At 41.8% G+C, this 15979-nt stretch overlaps 1 protein-coding gene across 4 annotated transcripts in view; it reads left to right on the plus strand.

Moving 5' to 3' along the window:
* Nucleotides 1–1168: 1168 nt before the first annotated feature.
* Nucleotides 1169–15979, plus strand: part of FXR1 (FMR1 autosomal homolog 1) — a 33499-nt gene continuing 18688 nt past the window's right edge. Inside the window, exons 1-3 of one of the 4 annotated variants that reach the window (XM_079314867.1) lie at nucleotides 1169–1451; nucleotides 10854–10906; nucleotides 14952–15045. In XM_079314867.1, coding sequence (XP_079170993.1) covers nucleotides 1401–1451; nucleotides 10854–10906; nucleotides 14952–15045 — 198 coding nt within the window. In that variant the 5' untranslated portion in view covers nucleotides 1169–1400. Of the gene's footprint in view, nucleotides 1452–10853; nucleotides 10907–11755; nucleotides 11775–14951; nucleotides 15046–15979 lie in introns of those variants that run through there. The other 3 variants (XM_079314868.1, XM_079314869.1, XM_079314870.1) reach the window with 3 other exon arrangements.

The raw sequence follows: 15979 nt of genomic DNA on the forward strand, positions 1-15979 counted from the left end.
TTAAAACAAAATATAGAATAAAAGGTATCCACCAAAATTTATGTGTAATAAACATGCAAGATTAGGAATATTCATGCACACAGCATGGGAAAAAAACCGTTTATGCTGTTGAAGCCATATCTTTCCTTCACTTATGGCTCATTAGGATCACAGAACCACAGAAATGCTGAGATTGAAAAAGACCTCCAAGACCATCAGGACATCTCCAAGTACCACTGCCGCATATTCTTTGACAATTTTGAGCATTTGCACCTCTTTACCCAGTAGCCAGATTTCTCAGCACTTTTTGGCCTTTATTGTCTAAAATCCTCACCCATCTGACAGACATGGCTACAAGTGGTACAAAAGCAAGATTAACATGAAGAAACTAAAAATGTAAACATCTGATGGGTAAAATATCATAATGGTCTCCTGGTCATTTAGGTTTGATGCCCAATGGGAAAGATGAGAGAAAGAGCATTTGAAAGCATTTGGAATGGCCTTAGGCTGAGATGGGAGATTCAGATTAGAAAAATAATGTCACGGTTCGGATAGTCAGGTCCAAGGAGGTGGTGGTCGCCATCCCTGGAGATGTTTAAGAGGTATTTGGATCTGGAATTGGATGATGTGGTTTGGGAGTTACAGTGGTACTGCTGGGTTGGTGGATGAATTTTATTATCTTAAAGGTCTCTCCCAACCCGGGTGATTCCATTGCTCTCTATTTAAAACTATTGCAAAAACACTTGGATTTGGCACAGGTACAGGCCGTTCATCAGGCTCTGCATGACTAAGCTTATGTGAGCATCCAGCTCACAGCACAATTTCGCGTCCCAGTGTGTTGTGAGGGCCAGCACAGCACAGGCATTTTTCATTTTTTATTGTTCCTGTCGGCAGCAGCGGGGGAGGCAGGCAGGGCAGCCCCGGCGGGGTGTGAGCAGGGCGGGGCAGGGCGCGCCGTGAGGGACAAAGCCGGGCCGGGCGCCGGGGGCCGGGCACCATCTCACCAGCCGCGGGCTCCCTGGGGCGCGGCCTTTGAGCGGCGTCCATCGCAAAGCGCGGCCCGCCCCGCACCGAGCCCGCACCGCATTGTCTCCGCACGCAGCGCCCGCCGCCCCCTCACGCGGCCGCGCCCCGCGCTCCCCCCTCAGCCCCGCGCCGGCGGGCGGGGAGATAACGGCGGGGAGCCCTTCCCGGGAGCGCGTCCCGCAGGGACCGCCCCGCTCCGCCGGCCGCGGGACCCTCCCCGCAGCGCCCGCCCCGCCCCGCCCCGCCGCGCTCCGCTCCGCTCCGGCGGTGCCGCCCGCCCGGAGCAGCAGGAGGGGCCGGAGGCGCGGCCCGGCGGGCGGAGGGGCGGGCGCCGCGCTCTCCCCCCGCGGTGACAGTTTCTAGAAGCTCGTCCCGGCGTCCTTTGCGGCCCCAACATGGAGGAGCTGACGGTGGAAGTGCGCGGCTCCAACGGGGCCTTCTACAAGGTACCGGCGGCGGGGGCGGCGCGGGCGGCTCCGCGCCCGGCGGGGCCGGGGCCGAAGGGCGGCGGGGGAGGGGACGGTGAGCGGGGAAGGTGCCGGGTGCGGGGGCTGCGGGCCCGGGGGCGGCGGGGATGGAGCGGAGCGGGGCGGCGGCGGCGGGGGGGCGGCGGTGACGAGGCTGCTGAGGGCTGCGCGCAGGGGAGGTTCGTGTGTGGGGAAGGCAGAGCGCTGCCGGGGCCGGGGCAGCAGATGCGCGGCGCGGGGATTCCCTGAGCCTTCATTTTGGGAGGGGTGGGTGGGCGTGTGCGGGATTGGTGTTGGAAGATGCAGAGGCTTTTGGGTGGAATGGGATGAACGGGGCGATAATAACGATTTTAAAATACTTCAAGTAATTTAAAAAATATTTCGAGTTTATTTATGCCTTCAGAAATCTTCCTTCACCATCACCCTCCCTGGAATGTCAGGATGGTACAGGATCAATGCAGAATACTCTCAGCTGTTGCCTGTCAGTCATTTTCCCCTAAGCCTGGCTTCAGATGTTTAAGAATCCCAGCTCTTTTTATGGCAGTAGGCTCCTGTCTTCCTCTCCAGAAGGGCTGATGCCAGCCAGTATTGTGAGCATGCAGCGTGGCTGTGTTCTGGGAGGATTTAATCTCGGGACTCTCTTTAGCTATTGTGCCTAAGCACATGCACAGGGTGGCATTGCACAGGCAATACTGCCCTTGGTGTGGGGCTGGCCCTTTGGATTCCCCCTCCCCCCTCCAGAATTTCCTGCGTGCAGCTGTGGATTTGGCTTGGGAATCGTGTGGTGACTGTACAGTATGTGGAGGCAGTTGGGTGTAAGGGATTGTAACCAGCTGACTTCAGGAGTTAGTTCTTTCAACTGGCCAAGACAAATGGGAGATACCCTTATGAGGAAAGAATGCAGTGGGATAAACTGCATCCCTAGTAGGGAGCCCTCTGAATTTTTTACCAAAATGAGCAGATAATAAATTTTATACAATGGGTAATTTTTTTGTTGAACCTGAAGTGTCACACAGAAACACACGTCAGAATCATTTGCATCTAGAACAGTGTGCTCCTAAATAGAATTGATTTTTTTTTTTCCCCCTGCGCATTAAGAAGCCCAAAATTTGGAAACACTCTTCTTAGCTGTCCATTTTATACCTTGTCATCTTGGACAACTTTCCAAAAGATGGATCAGTTGCTCTTCTGCTTAAGAGGAATATGGGAGTATGAGGTGTGCTGAATTTTTGGACTGGAGGGATCTGTGTGCTTAGCATTTGCTACAATAAGCCTAATTTAAAATCTGCAAGGATGACATCTCCTCCTAAATCAGTGAGAATTATCAGCCTTGGATTAGCACCATCATGTGTTTTAGCCCTGTGAGCAGTGACTCAAAAAAGCAGAAGTTTTAATTAAAAGTGGCATAATGGCTTTGAGATCAATGAAGTGGGGATTAAGTTCAGTGGTGGCATCTTCATGGTGAATGAAGGGAGGTTAGAATGATTAGATGCACAATGATCAAAGCCCCAACTCAGAGTAATCCACTGTTAATGGGAAGGAGGAAAAAACACACATCCCCTATAAAAAAAAGACCCAAACCAAATAATTCAAACAAACACAATTCTAAAAGGTTGTGAGCTAAATGCAGTGAAGTGTGTGTGTCACTGACTCCATTTTGTGAGTCTTACTCTTGAGGAAGGCAGAGGTTTTGCATTTATTTTGGAACTAGGTAACACTCCTAGGTCACTTACTGTTTAAAGTGACCTAAAGCAAAGAGGTGTGTCAGTCTCTTTTAGGAAGTGTCCTATTTTGGGCACCAGTAGCATTGATCATTGCAAGAGAATGACAAGAAGCTCATCTTTTCTAAGCTGTGTGACACTCTATGGAAGATGGCAAAAGTTTTCTGAAGAGAAAAAGTAGAATTTGTAAGATAGGATGAGATTTGAGGTTTGCCTTTAGAAGAGTCTGAATTTGGATTAATTAGCACTGCATAACCCCAGGTAAATGAGATCAGAAAGATCCTGCTATGCCAACAGAGATAAAAACCAAAATAATTATGGAAACAATAGAGATTTTCTTTTAATGAATTGTTACTATGATCTGCACTTAGCTTCAATGGAACAAATGTAGTGGTTAAATCTGTAGGAGCATTATAGTGAGTTACTCAGTACTTACTAGAGGTATGACCATGATAAATGCTACTTTTTCTTTAGTTCCTGTAATAATTGCTCTTCAGTTTCCTAAGTGCAGGAAGAACATATGTGATGTGTATACACTATGGTTACAATGAATTAGTATGGTGAAATTAATATTCCTTATTTAAATTCATGCATCATGAAAAGCATTTTGAGTTTTCATGTGTCAGTGGGCAGTTGTGGTAAATCCCAAGGTAATTAAAAAAAAAATTAGAAAACATATTATTATCTAATTTTTAACTTGTATATCTAAATCACCAAACTAATTGTGGTTTCTCTTTTTTCCATGTGCTTTAAAGAAGTAATATAATCTGGAGAACTGAACAGCATTTACTATATATTTTATGCTGAGTTCTCAGCTATTACACAGCAAAACCAGTATTTTAACCACTTCCTGCAGCTTAGAAGACTTTGCATATATCATAATTTTGAGTACCCATTTGTCTTTGGAGAGCAGATGGCATTGATGGAGCTTGAAATGGTCATGGACTGCTGAAAAATGAGAGGGGTTTGTGGTAAGGAATAGGAGAGAACAGACAGGGTTGCTGAGACTACTGGTTATGAATTTGTATATATTAAAGGTGCAGTGAGGGTGTCCTGAGAGTATAAAAGTTGGTGCTTTCTAGGTGTAGACTAGATGGCAGGAATGTTTTTTGTCTTTGGGACATTAGAATAGACTTTTTAATGTATAGAATGGTCAAAATTACCTGGATTTCTTTACTTTCTGAATGTGTTGAAGAGAGTCAAAGCTGAATACTCCCAACCTTGTCTTGGCCTGCTGCAGTGTTTTCAGGATGATGGTTCAGTGTGTCATTAGGTTGATGAATTAATTCACAGATTCACACTTGGCTGAGGCTGGCAGAGACTGTGGGAGTTCATCTGCTGCACACCTCTGCTCACGTGGGGCCACCTAGAGCCAGTTGCCCATGTCCAGAGTGTCTCTGAGGATGGAAACTGCAACCTCCCAAACAACCTGTGCTTCTCTGCTCAGTCATTCTCACAGTAAAAGAAAAAAAAGAATTTCCTGGCATTCACACAGAAATTCCCATATTCCCATTTGTGCCATTGCCTCTGGACCTGCCAGCTGTGGGGGTCTTGGAAGAACAGACAAAAACTTCAGTTTTACTCAGTATTTCCATCAGCCTTTATGTGCTCACTTGTATGCAGATTAAGAGCCCCAGTGATGCACATTATTCATGATTTCCCATATGAGCTTCCCTGAGAAAAAGGTTGGGCCTTACAGTAAGGCCAAAGTACATGAATTGAACATCAGATCAGCTCTTTTGACTGAGTCTTTCAGTGGCCTTTGAACAACTCTGGAAGATGCAGAGTGTTCTTCCTTGCAGAGACTTAGCTGTGCTGGAAAATGGGCTCTGCTGTGCTGCAGGTCCTTGTGTTCTTTAAGTTCTACAGTAGTAGCTGTTCAGATTATGCAAGGGAAAAAAAACTCTCATGAATTAAAATGGAGCTCAACCCTTAATTTGCAGGTTCTGAAGTGTTTCCTTGTTGGCCTGTTCCTCTTCCAAGAGGTGCAGTTTTCTGGTAACAGGACTAAGCAAAATGCTGGTAGCAGGAGTTGGCATTGGCCTCAAGACAGACACAAGCCAAAATACTGCTAAGGGGAAAAAATTATGAATGACAAGTACACACAATTTCTCCACATGTAGAGCCAAAGCTTGATGAGCAACTCTGTGGGAGTGAAGATTTATGCAGCAATAAAAATGCAATTTTTAAAAAATTTTTCTTACAATTTTTAATTAGTGGCTTTGTAAACAACTTGAGTTGCTCTGAGTGGTTTTTAGCTTGATGGTTATTAAAATATTTGTCATTAGGAGTGTAGCTCACACACTGTTCTTACCCAATTACTTCACCAGGAAACAGTAACTGGAATGGCCTTTGTTTTTTTCTTTAAAGATTTTAACTGTGTTGTAGTTGTCAGCATTTTTTTTATTACATCTATCCCTTCATCTGTATGGGTGGGAAATTTTAGACATTTTAAAGTTGTTCCTGATCAGTTGAAAGTTGTGTAGAGCCTTGCAAGAAGTAGCTGTAGTTACTCTTACTGTTGGTGAGCTGTTTGCTTGAGCCTGTTAGGCCAAAAGAAGGGAGATGCCAGAGGGAATGGTTATTGGTTGCTGAGGTGCATGATCAGTGGAGGGTGTTTTCCAGAAGTTTTGCCCTTTTGGAGGATGCATATGAAGAAACCATTGTAGAAATGAGTCATTGAGACATGAGTAAGGCCAAATTCAGTGCTGAGGCTCTTGCACGACTGTCAGAACAACTCTTGAATTTACACGTAGTTGTGGTGGTGGATGGAAGTAAGCAGTAATGTCATAATTTAAACTACTTGCTAGAACTGGTGTGATAGTTCAGGATATTTTTTTTTTCCTGATACCAACTTGTAGTGTTTGTGGTTTGCAGTAGGCCACAGCTGCTTGCTTTTATCAGTTCCTTGTATAAACCAGTGCAGCTAATCACTTATAATGAAAATAATACGAAGTTCAGTCTTTCTTATCAAGGGGTTTGATTATTTACAAGTTTCCTTTGCTTTATTTTCTTTCTTTTTCCTTTGGAAGCTCAGCATGAGATATATCCTTCAGCAATAATTATTTCGTGTGTTTGTTACACAAACAGTTGTGTTTCAGTGTTAGTTAGAAATACCAAGGGTTCTTGCATCTGAAAAGGAGTGAAAGGCTTGGTAATTGGATATAGGCTGCTTGACCTTTATGTCAGTGGTTCAAAAACAGTCTGTGGTACCAGATGCCAAAGTGTTTGCTGTTTGAAATTGGCTCAGAAGTGGGTAAGGTGATATTAATGTAGTTTTAGTGTGCAGGTATGTGTAACTCAAAGGCCAACACAGTGGCTGTCCCTGGCAAGAAAGTTTGCAGCTAAACTAACAGCACCTCATTTTTAGATTGGATCATTCTACTTGGGGGTCAGATAAACTACAGACAGTAGGATGTGGAGGGAACTTGGATTGCATCTACTTGTTTTATAGATTTTTAGTAATTTGCCTGGAATTGGATTTAAAAATAAAGAAAGTTGTCTGTGTGCATATGTGCATACACAGACATACAGTTCACTGTAAGGGCACTTCAGTAAGTCTTGATCCGTTTATGTTATCAGCAGATCCTAATCCTAAATCCATGAGCAAAACCCAGGTAAAAGGGAAAGAGAGTGTGTGTGTGTCTGTTAGGAAATTAGGAAGTCTCAGCTGCAATGATTTTGGTGCAGATGATTGGCTGAGAGTTTCCTGCACACCGTGTCCAGCCCCAGGTTAGAGTCCCTGGGTCTCCCAGCCTGTCCCTCTGCATGTGCTGGTGTTGGGAGGCGGCTCCTGCCAAGTGAGTGGCAGAGACAGGCTGAGCCCAGGAGCCTGTGGAGCCAGCAGGACATTAATAGCCCGTAGTACAGTACAGTCCCCTGCTCCTGCTGAGCAGGGCTGCTCCAGCCAGGGCATACATGGACTGCCAGGGGTCCAGCTCACAGCACAAACGCAGTGACTGACACTCATATCTGGACAGGCTCAGTCAGAGCTCTGGAAACGTGAAGTCATGTCAGTTTTCCTTCCCCTCCTGCCCTGTGCAGATCTGTGTGTGGTATAAAACACACATAAAGGTTATGTGTAAGCTCGCTTGCTGATACTGCAGTGCCTCACTTTTTGATGTCACTGTGTTTATTGATGATGTCTTTGATGGTTTCCTGTTAGCTCTGCCTTGTCACCTGAGGTACATGGCATGATGGTGTGTTAGGAACACAGAACTCTTCAAACTTAGAAACTGGCATTACCCATCTTAGGCAATGCTGCTAAATTAAATTCAGTAATGGAGTACATTGTTCATTAGAGCAGAAGTTAAGGTGATGGATCATTACTTAATTTAGTAGAGAATGTTTTTGATACAGTATCAGGCATGACTAGTGCAAATCTATTTATATAGGTTTCCTCACAAATAAAGAACTCGTTCAAAACTCCCTCATTGAAAACCAGGTTGTTTAGTTTCCTGGTTTATGTTCATCACACCTCTTCTGGAGAAATCCTAGTGACTTTATAGGATTTACTATAAAGTCTGTTTTGTGTTGTGAAGTACCAAAATACCCTAATGTCATACGTTTTTTTGTAAAACCTTTTTTTAAATTTAATTATCATAGGCTCTATGAAGACTTCTTTAAAAACTACACTAAATCTCTAAATCCTGACCTGCATGAAATCTCTTTGTGGTTTTATCTGGAAGTTGTAAGTGGCAGCTGTGATAATGTGTATGGGTGGAGTTGAAGATAGTCATACGCAGGAAGTTTTGCTTTCAGAAAATGTTCTAATGATACTTTTGACATCCTTCTTGACAGTAATGAAATAATTTCTTAGAAAACTATTTAAAAGCCATATTGAATTCTCATTATTTCTAGTTTTATTGCAAATGGACCATACAGTCCATAATACCTCATAGACTGCTGTGCTTCAGTTGCTGTAAATGTGATCTCATCCCCACAGCTGTGGAGAAATTGATAATAGTCAGAAGTAATTGGATACAGTTAGACTCTAATCAGACTCTTTTCAGGCCTCACAACAATAAAATTATTTAATAGTTACGTAATTTTATTTTATACTTATATACATTTGTGACCTGAAGTGCATACTTGATAGGTGTTATGCTGTATTATACTAGGGAGTGAAAGAATTTGGAACACCAAGTGAAAAAGCAGTGCAGGTAATTCCAAGGCAGCTGCTGCCTACGTGTCTGCCAGCAGTGAGTCTGCATTACATTCTCCTGTGGGAGGGAAGAGTTGTGTGCACACTTTGAACTGAAAGACTTCCTTCTGAGAAAGAGTTCCTGAAACCCACATGGCATTGTAAAATGCACAGACTCTTTGTTGGAATTTGTACTTTAGATTTTATTAAAAATTGCCCCGTGTTCTGTTTATGCAGCTGACGTTTGTGCAGTGTCAGCTGTTGGTCTGCTGAGAGCTGTGTCTCTGCATTACTGTTCCACTTCAGCTTTGGCATTCTTCAGTGGGACCTTATGGTTATGGCTGTTAAACCTGTCTGTACCTTACACAGAAACCCACACTTCACCTGGTAATGGTAATGGGCTAATTGTCTTAAATCCTCAAAAGCCAGTGCAGTTGGATTCCTTTTTTTGCACTTCTTTTGTCTTATTAATGGAATGTGTAGTCAGTGGATTCCTGACTTTGTTAACTCTACAGAGCATTGAGTTCTGAATGTTAATCAAATGTTTTATGGTACCTGAATTGGAATCTCTTGATTCTGAAGTTGTGGTTTTTCAGCAAAGGAAAGAACTGAATTCAGTTCTGCAGAATAATTTTTAGCTACTATAGGCTTACCTTAGAAACACATTGAGTACTGTGATAGCACAACAGGAGTAGAAAGCCAGGTTCAGCTGTAATGAGGCAGAGACTAGTATTGAGTCACAGACTCTTGGAATGCAGATAAATAAATGGCTGTCTCTAATAGGGAGTTAATCTCTCCCTGTAAATACTGCTGTCTTTTGGTACATTGTCATGTAGCAGAATGCTGGGCTGCATAAAGTTGATTCTCAGTGCTGTAACTTCAGTGTTTTGTACGTGTGTAGAATTTGAATGAATTGCAGTAGAGAAGCTCCTATTTCCTGCACTGTATGCTATGTTAATTTGTCCCTGTACTGGGGTATGTTTAAGGGAACTGCTGATAGCATAAATTTGGTAGAAGTTCTGCTTTATCTCTGTTGCTGGCTTACTAATCTTTAGGCAGTAAAATTTTATATGTTCTGCATCTTTAAACAGACCTCACTTTATACTCCCATCCAGTTTCCTTGAAACTGAAAGTCCCTGATTCTGGGTATATTTTACTCTCAAATGTTTCACTTGCTTACCTTTCAAAGAAAATTTGCCTGTCTTCTCTTGCAGTGACAGCATGGTCTTTGAGGGGGTTTATTTTATTAGGGGCACACTAGGTGGTTCAACAAGATGATTTCTGGTGACCTGCTTTGTTGAGGGTTACCAGTGTGCTTTTTGCTAGAGTCAGTCTTTTGTGTTACTGGTAGGTGGGTTTGAGGGAAGCTCAGGGAGCAGAAAAGCAGGTTTTGAGCAAATGCTGTCAGAGCATTGGCCGAGTGTGAGCCCAGGTAAAATAAGATTTGTTTTTATAGACCCTTTGCAGCCAGCTGTCAGTGTGGGCTCCTTTACTGTCTGTCATTACATGGGGAGATCGACTGTGTCAAAATTTATCTTTCCCTGAGTTGACACATAATACCTCAGTGGGCTGGTTGCTCCTTGCACAGCTGGTATGTTCTTCGTCCTCCTCAGTTGGCAGTTTCTTAAATGGGTATAATCCATTCAGCAGATTTCCTGGAACTTCTTTCTCTTAACATAGCTGTGCAGCTTTCTTACTCCTTTAAAAGAGCAGGGTCCTCCTTGGCCACCTCTGCTTGGGCAAGTACCAAGCTGGAGTAAAGGCAGGAGTAGTGGTTTTTTGGGGGTTTTTAAAATTTTTTTTTTCAGCATGCCTACCCTCCTTAACCAATAAATGTAGGAGCTTAATTTCTGCATGAATACTTGGGTATAACTCTATGAGATTGATCTTGTCTTTAAATTTTGGGTATAATAAATGTTCCCTAAATGTACAAAGCACCAAAAAATCCATGAAATACTGTATTCTCTTTGTTTTCCTGGGAGGTCCTACAGGCATTTGGCCTCATCTAGTCCCCAATTTAGTACCTGAAAGATGATACCATAACTGGCTGTGTGGCAGCCTCTACTGCCAAATGTGATTGAAACTGGCTGCTGGACTGTTGGGGGGGGACACTTGTTTAGGCTTCAATTTGTGTTGGGAGGAACACCAGTGAAGCAAATAGTGCTGTGCACAGCTGTTGGAATAACTGCCCTTGCCTGGATCTCTCTCATTTTGTTCCTGTAAAACAGCTGTGTGCACCTTTGGGCAGGGTAGGAGACTCTTGACAGTGAGTTGAGTTGTAAATGAGCTGGTCAGATTTGAGCAGCCCTTGGGAGCAGTGCCTGTGCTCTGCACCTCTTGGAATAGCCAGCTAAGAATATCAGCAACCTCGTGCAAAGAGTGGGAGTGTGTCTTGGAGCTTTCTGAAATTGGAACCTCAGTGTTAGTGGTGGTCTTGGCTCAGGTTCAGGCTCTATTAAAGTTGCTGCCTTTTTGATTTCACATGCATTTTTGTAACAGAAATGTTTTTTGTTTTAGGGATTTATCAAAGATGTTCATGAGGACTCCCTCACAGTTGTATTTGAAAACAAGTAAGTATTCTATTTTTAAAACAATTATTTAAGTATTAGGTTATTTCAGTTTTGTGGTTTTGCTGGGTTTTTTTGTTTAATTGTTTTGCCTTTAAGAGAAAGCAGATTTCATTAGATATAGTTCTAGAAGTCCAGGCTTACTATTCTGTTCAGCTTCCATGAGCTGCCTGCTTGAATCTGTATCAGAATTCAGTTCATCAGTTACACAGTGCTGTACATTCTTTGGTATCTTTAGTGATGCCCATAGATGTGACAGCCAAATTTAATTAAATAGGAATCAGTGGCACAGGCTTGATACTCTTACACAAAAGCAGGAAAAGATGGAAAACACCAAAGTACTCAAACAAGCAATTCTATGTCTACTTTGTGGAATGCTGATTAGTATTCTCTACCAGAGAAAAGTAAAAATATCCTGATGGCAATTTTTTTCTTTTAGCTCTTAGGAAAAGAAATGTACATATATATCCAGTCAAAAGACCTATTATTTTTGAGTGAAAAAGAGTGCAAACCTGTTAGCAAATCTTGAAAAATAATTATCCATGAGGCCCATTTCATTTAATATATAAACATAGCAGTGCTGCTGGGAGCTTGTAGTGGCAAGCTGAGGATAATCCATGGGTTGGTAAAATACAAATGAGTACCTGTTGTTCAGCATTCTGACTGATAACACTGTGGATTACCTGGGAGATTCCAGTGCTAATTCTAAATACTCTGAGTTGCATCCTCTTTCCTGTTTCCCTTCCAGTTACTAGGTGGAGTTCCTATAAAATGTCACCTTTTGATGTGAAAATTGTTATAACCTTTGCCAGCTCTAACCTGTACATTAGTCTTTGAGCCTTTCTTGAAGAAAGATTGCTGGGTAATAAAGGTAATGCTAGGGAGTGTGCAGTGTGTCTTTCTGAGCAGTATTTATAATTCTGCTGACATAATCCCAGGTGTGTGTGTCTGTATATACACGTGTGTAAAAAGAAACCCTCGGAGGGGGACATAAGTAATCCTGGGGTTTACCCTGCAAAACCCAGTGTTTGTTCTTTTCTAATCTATGCTTTCTAGTCCTTTTATGAAGACAGTTAGAAGATAAGATGGCAACCATAATTTATACTAACGCTTAGGTGGTTATGGAACCTATTACTGCCTCTCAGGTTTTCATACCCCTACCCCAAAACCCACCAACCAAAAAAAAAAAATAATTAAGCTCTTCATTCTATCCATGGTCTAAGAAGATGTGACAAATAATGAGTTTCATCTTCAACATCCATATTACTTTCTGAAGAAAGGTAATTGCTTCTCTTTACATTGAAAAAATATATACTTTGATGTCAGAAACCAAGTAAGCTAGAGGAAGTACCAGGGGTTCACAGCGGGAGTTGAATTGTTGGCAAATGCATTTCCAGTGTTTAGTACCCATATCATCCATGTGTTCTAAAGAAAGTCTGGCAGCAGCAGCCATGTTTCAAAAAGGATGGGCTGCAGCATATGTAGAGTGTTCTGTTGACTAAAAATAGATCTGATCAGGAAGTGTGTACACAGTCAGATTATTCTGTGACGTAAATCTGATCAATTCGTATGCTTTTTATGGAGTTAAATTCATAAGGGCTTCAGTGGAACCAAAACTGGCAAGAGTGTCCTGTGCTGAGGGCATCAGTGTTGTGATAGTGATTATCACTAACAAATACACACATCTGCCCCACAATAGGCAATCTAAACTGTCACTTTGCATTTTCTGCTATTGTTAGCCAATCTTTATCTACAGCTGTTGTGAGGTTCCCGAAGTTAAGTGTATCAGCACAGCCTGCTAGTGATGATTTTTGTGGCCATAGCAACACTCAGTCTTTGGGCAGGTAGTCTTAATTCTTTTAAGAGATGTTTTCTGAGGGTAAGGAGAAAAGGAAAGAATGCAGAAGCTTCTGGACCTGAAAACTTTTATTACTGTTAGATGGAAAATTGGAACTTGAGGTACGTTTCATGGAGGCTCACTGGAGTTTGAAACATCTGTATTGAAGGAGAGGCTTCTGTGTTACAAGAAGCAAGAACCTCTCTTTTTTGTGATTTGTGCCCTGTAGCTTAGGTATCAGTTCTGTCAGACTGTCTTAGTAGGTAGTTAGTGTCCCATCACAAGTATTTTTTTTTAAAACATCTTGGTTTGCATTTCAGCAGTGAGATGCTCCAGCCATAAAATTTTTTGCCACCAAAACTTGGATTCATATTCTGAGAGCTGAGCCTTCTGTGCACTTTTCCACTGTGCACTTCCTCCACTGGCAGGGAGGGGAAGGAAAAACCCAAACCATGAGATTAGTAACCTGTTATATTTGCAACAAGGGCAATTTAATTGCAACTGATTTTTTTTTTTTGTCAGCCCCCTTCATCATTTCTCAGAAATAGAATGGGATTTAATTAACATTTTGTGGCTAAAATACCTTCCAACCTAAACAAAAGCTTTCCATGTCCTAGAATCCTCAAGGCTGGAAAGGCTGACACTTGATCTCTGAGATCAAGTCCAGCTGTTAGCCCTGCACCAGGGTGTTCACTACTATCCAAGTGCCACATCCTTGTGCCCTTGGAACACCTCTGGGAATGGAGATTCCACCACCTCCCTGGGCAGCCCATTCCAATGTCTGACACCCCTTTTACTGAAGAAAATTTTCCTATACTACCAATCTAAACCACCTGGTGCAGCTTGACACCTTTTCTTCTCAGGTCACTCTGAGACTCCTTTTCTCCAGGCTGATCCCCCCCCCAGCTCTCTCACCTGCTCCTCATCAGATCTATGCCCCAGACTCTTCACCAGCTTCCTTGTTATTTAGTTGTGTTCCAGAACCTCAGCAATAATCTTCATGCATTTTTATTGTTTTTCAAACTATAATTAAAATAAAATTTTATTACAATGTCTAGATTAAAACTGTGTGATACATAACATCTTTATTAAGTGAGGTACTTGAGTGTAAGCTGTCATTTCAGAGCAGACATGTAAATGCATCCATCTTCTCATCTAGGAAGTTGCAGAAGTGCCCTTTGCTCCTTATGCTCAGGCTTGTTCTACTAATGCAGAACAGGTCTGCAGGTGATTAGAAGTCAGCAAAGCAAATGGCTTGCAATAATCCTGACTATTCCAAGTTGATTGATTCTGACTCTATTGGTGTCTAATGTGAATCAGATGGGCAGAAAGGATGGAGTTGCAATGCTTTGACAGATACCATTAAAAGTCATTCAGATACTCTTAATGTGTTTTTTTGGAAGGGTCTTTCCCCTGGTTTTATTTCAACCTTTGTAGAATCTTCAGTTGGATTTCTGACTAAACATGAGGAACAGCTGATGGCATTCTAGGACATTCACAAAGTAGAAGTAGAAGGAATTTGAGGAGAACACAGTGGATATAATTACTCCAGTAGTCTTGATAAAATGCACTGGAAACATACACTTCTACAAATAAAATACTTTTGTACAGCCAACCATAGTAAAAAAAATAGCCTTGTTGTACAAGAAGGTAAACCTTTATTTTGTATGCCTAGAAATAATTGGTATTGATAAGCAGATATAAAAATATGTTTTGATCTGCATCTGTTACTGGGGAACATCAACAAGTTTGCAGGTGGAAAATTTTGTTGAAGATTGGAGTCATATTTTCCTGAAAGACATAAAGCTTTGGTGGTAAGGAGTTGAAATGTTAAATAAGAAGTGGTGAAATGGATGAACCCCATAGTGGACTGCAAAGCTGAACTTAAATCTGTATATTCCATGACTTGAGCAGTAGGCATGTTTACTACATCACATAATATCTTTCACTGGGGTTTTATGAAAGCCGTTAGTTACATTTTTCAGTTAATTTGAAAAATGTTATAGTTAAATATCTTCCCAGATATTTCTTTTGTCTTGTCATAATTATGTTGTTCCTCTGCTTACAAGCAATAAGCTTTCTAGCAATAAGGAAACAGACCTCATTATATGCAAAGAATGAGTTTCATTAAAACTCAGAATTCCAAAATTGAAACGAAGAAAACAATAGGAAAGTTTGAGAATTAATGTGTGGTGCTTCTTCAACTTCCAGTTGGCAACCAGAGCGCCAGGTGCCCTTCAATGAAGTCAGGTTACCACCACCCCCTGATATCAAGAAAGAAATTGGTGAAGGAGATGAGGTGGAGGTGAGTGAATGCTCGTGAGCTGTCCTGGCCTGGAACTGCTTGTCCATTCCAGGCAGTGGTGAAGGGTGTAAGGGCATTACCAGAGTGAAGGTTTAAAATGGAGCATGTCTCTATACTTGGGTTTATTAGAATTTCAGTGAAGCTGTGACATTTCAGTTTTCCCACAAAACTGCCAGTGGAAATTTTTTCAAAATCTTAAAATAGCTGAGAAGGTTTTAATTCTGACACAAAATGTAGGCAGTTTTCTTTTTTGACCTGGAGTGTAAAGTGTTGGAAATCTTTGATATGAAGATGTAATAAAACTCCGCCAATAACAAGAGTTTTAACCCAGATGAAATGTCTGGTATGAAATTTTGTGAAAAATGGTGTTCTACAGAGAGAGAGAATGTTAATAGGAGTGATGTATTAAATCTAGAAATCAAAATATGTGTATTCTGTTCCCTGCTCATTTTAGTATCATGAGTGATTCAGTTTAACTTCTGGGAGTTTTTCTGTATTTGTCCTTAACATTGAAATAGTGAGTTTCCTTTCCTGAAGATACTGTCATATTTTTGGGCAACTAATCTAATTTTAAAAAAATAGCATAGGTGCTGGGTTATCTATTCCTTTATTTGAAATACATTGCCTTTGGTAGAGTTTATATGTAAAGGGTTTTTTCATGCTACTGTAAAACTCATTCAGTCTGCATGCAAATGACTTTGGCCCACCAGAAGTGTATAAGGAGCAAATTAAACTTAAGGATGAGAAAGCTGGGTTTGAGTAGTTCTCTATTCTATATCTGATCATGCATTAACTTGGTAATGTTGTTTAATATGGAGTAAGTAGTCATGTGATGATTTGGTTTGTTTCAGTAGTCCTTGGTTTATCAAGTAAGCCAAGGACAAAACAGAAATCTGGATTGTGGAGTTAGTCCTCTCTGTGGATTCCTGTTTGA

This window comes from Erithacus rubecula (assembly GCF_903797595.1).
Source record: "Erithacus rubecula genome assembly, chromosome: 11".
Classification (NCBI taxonomy): domain Eukaryota; kingdom Metazoa; phylum Chordata; class Aves; order Passeriformes; family Muscicapidae; genus Erithacus; species Erithacus rubecula.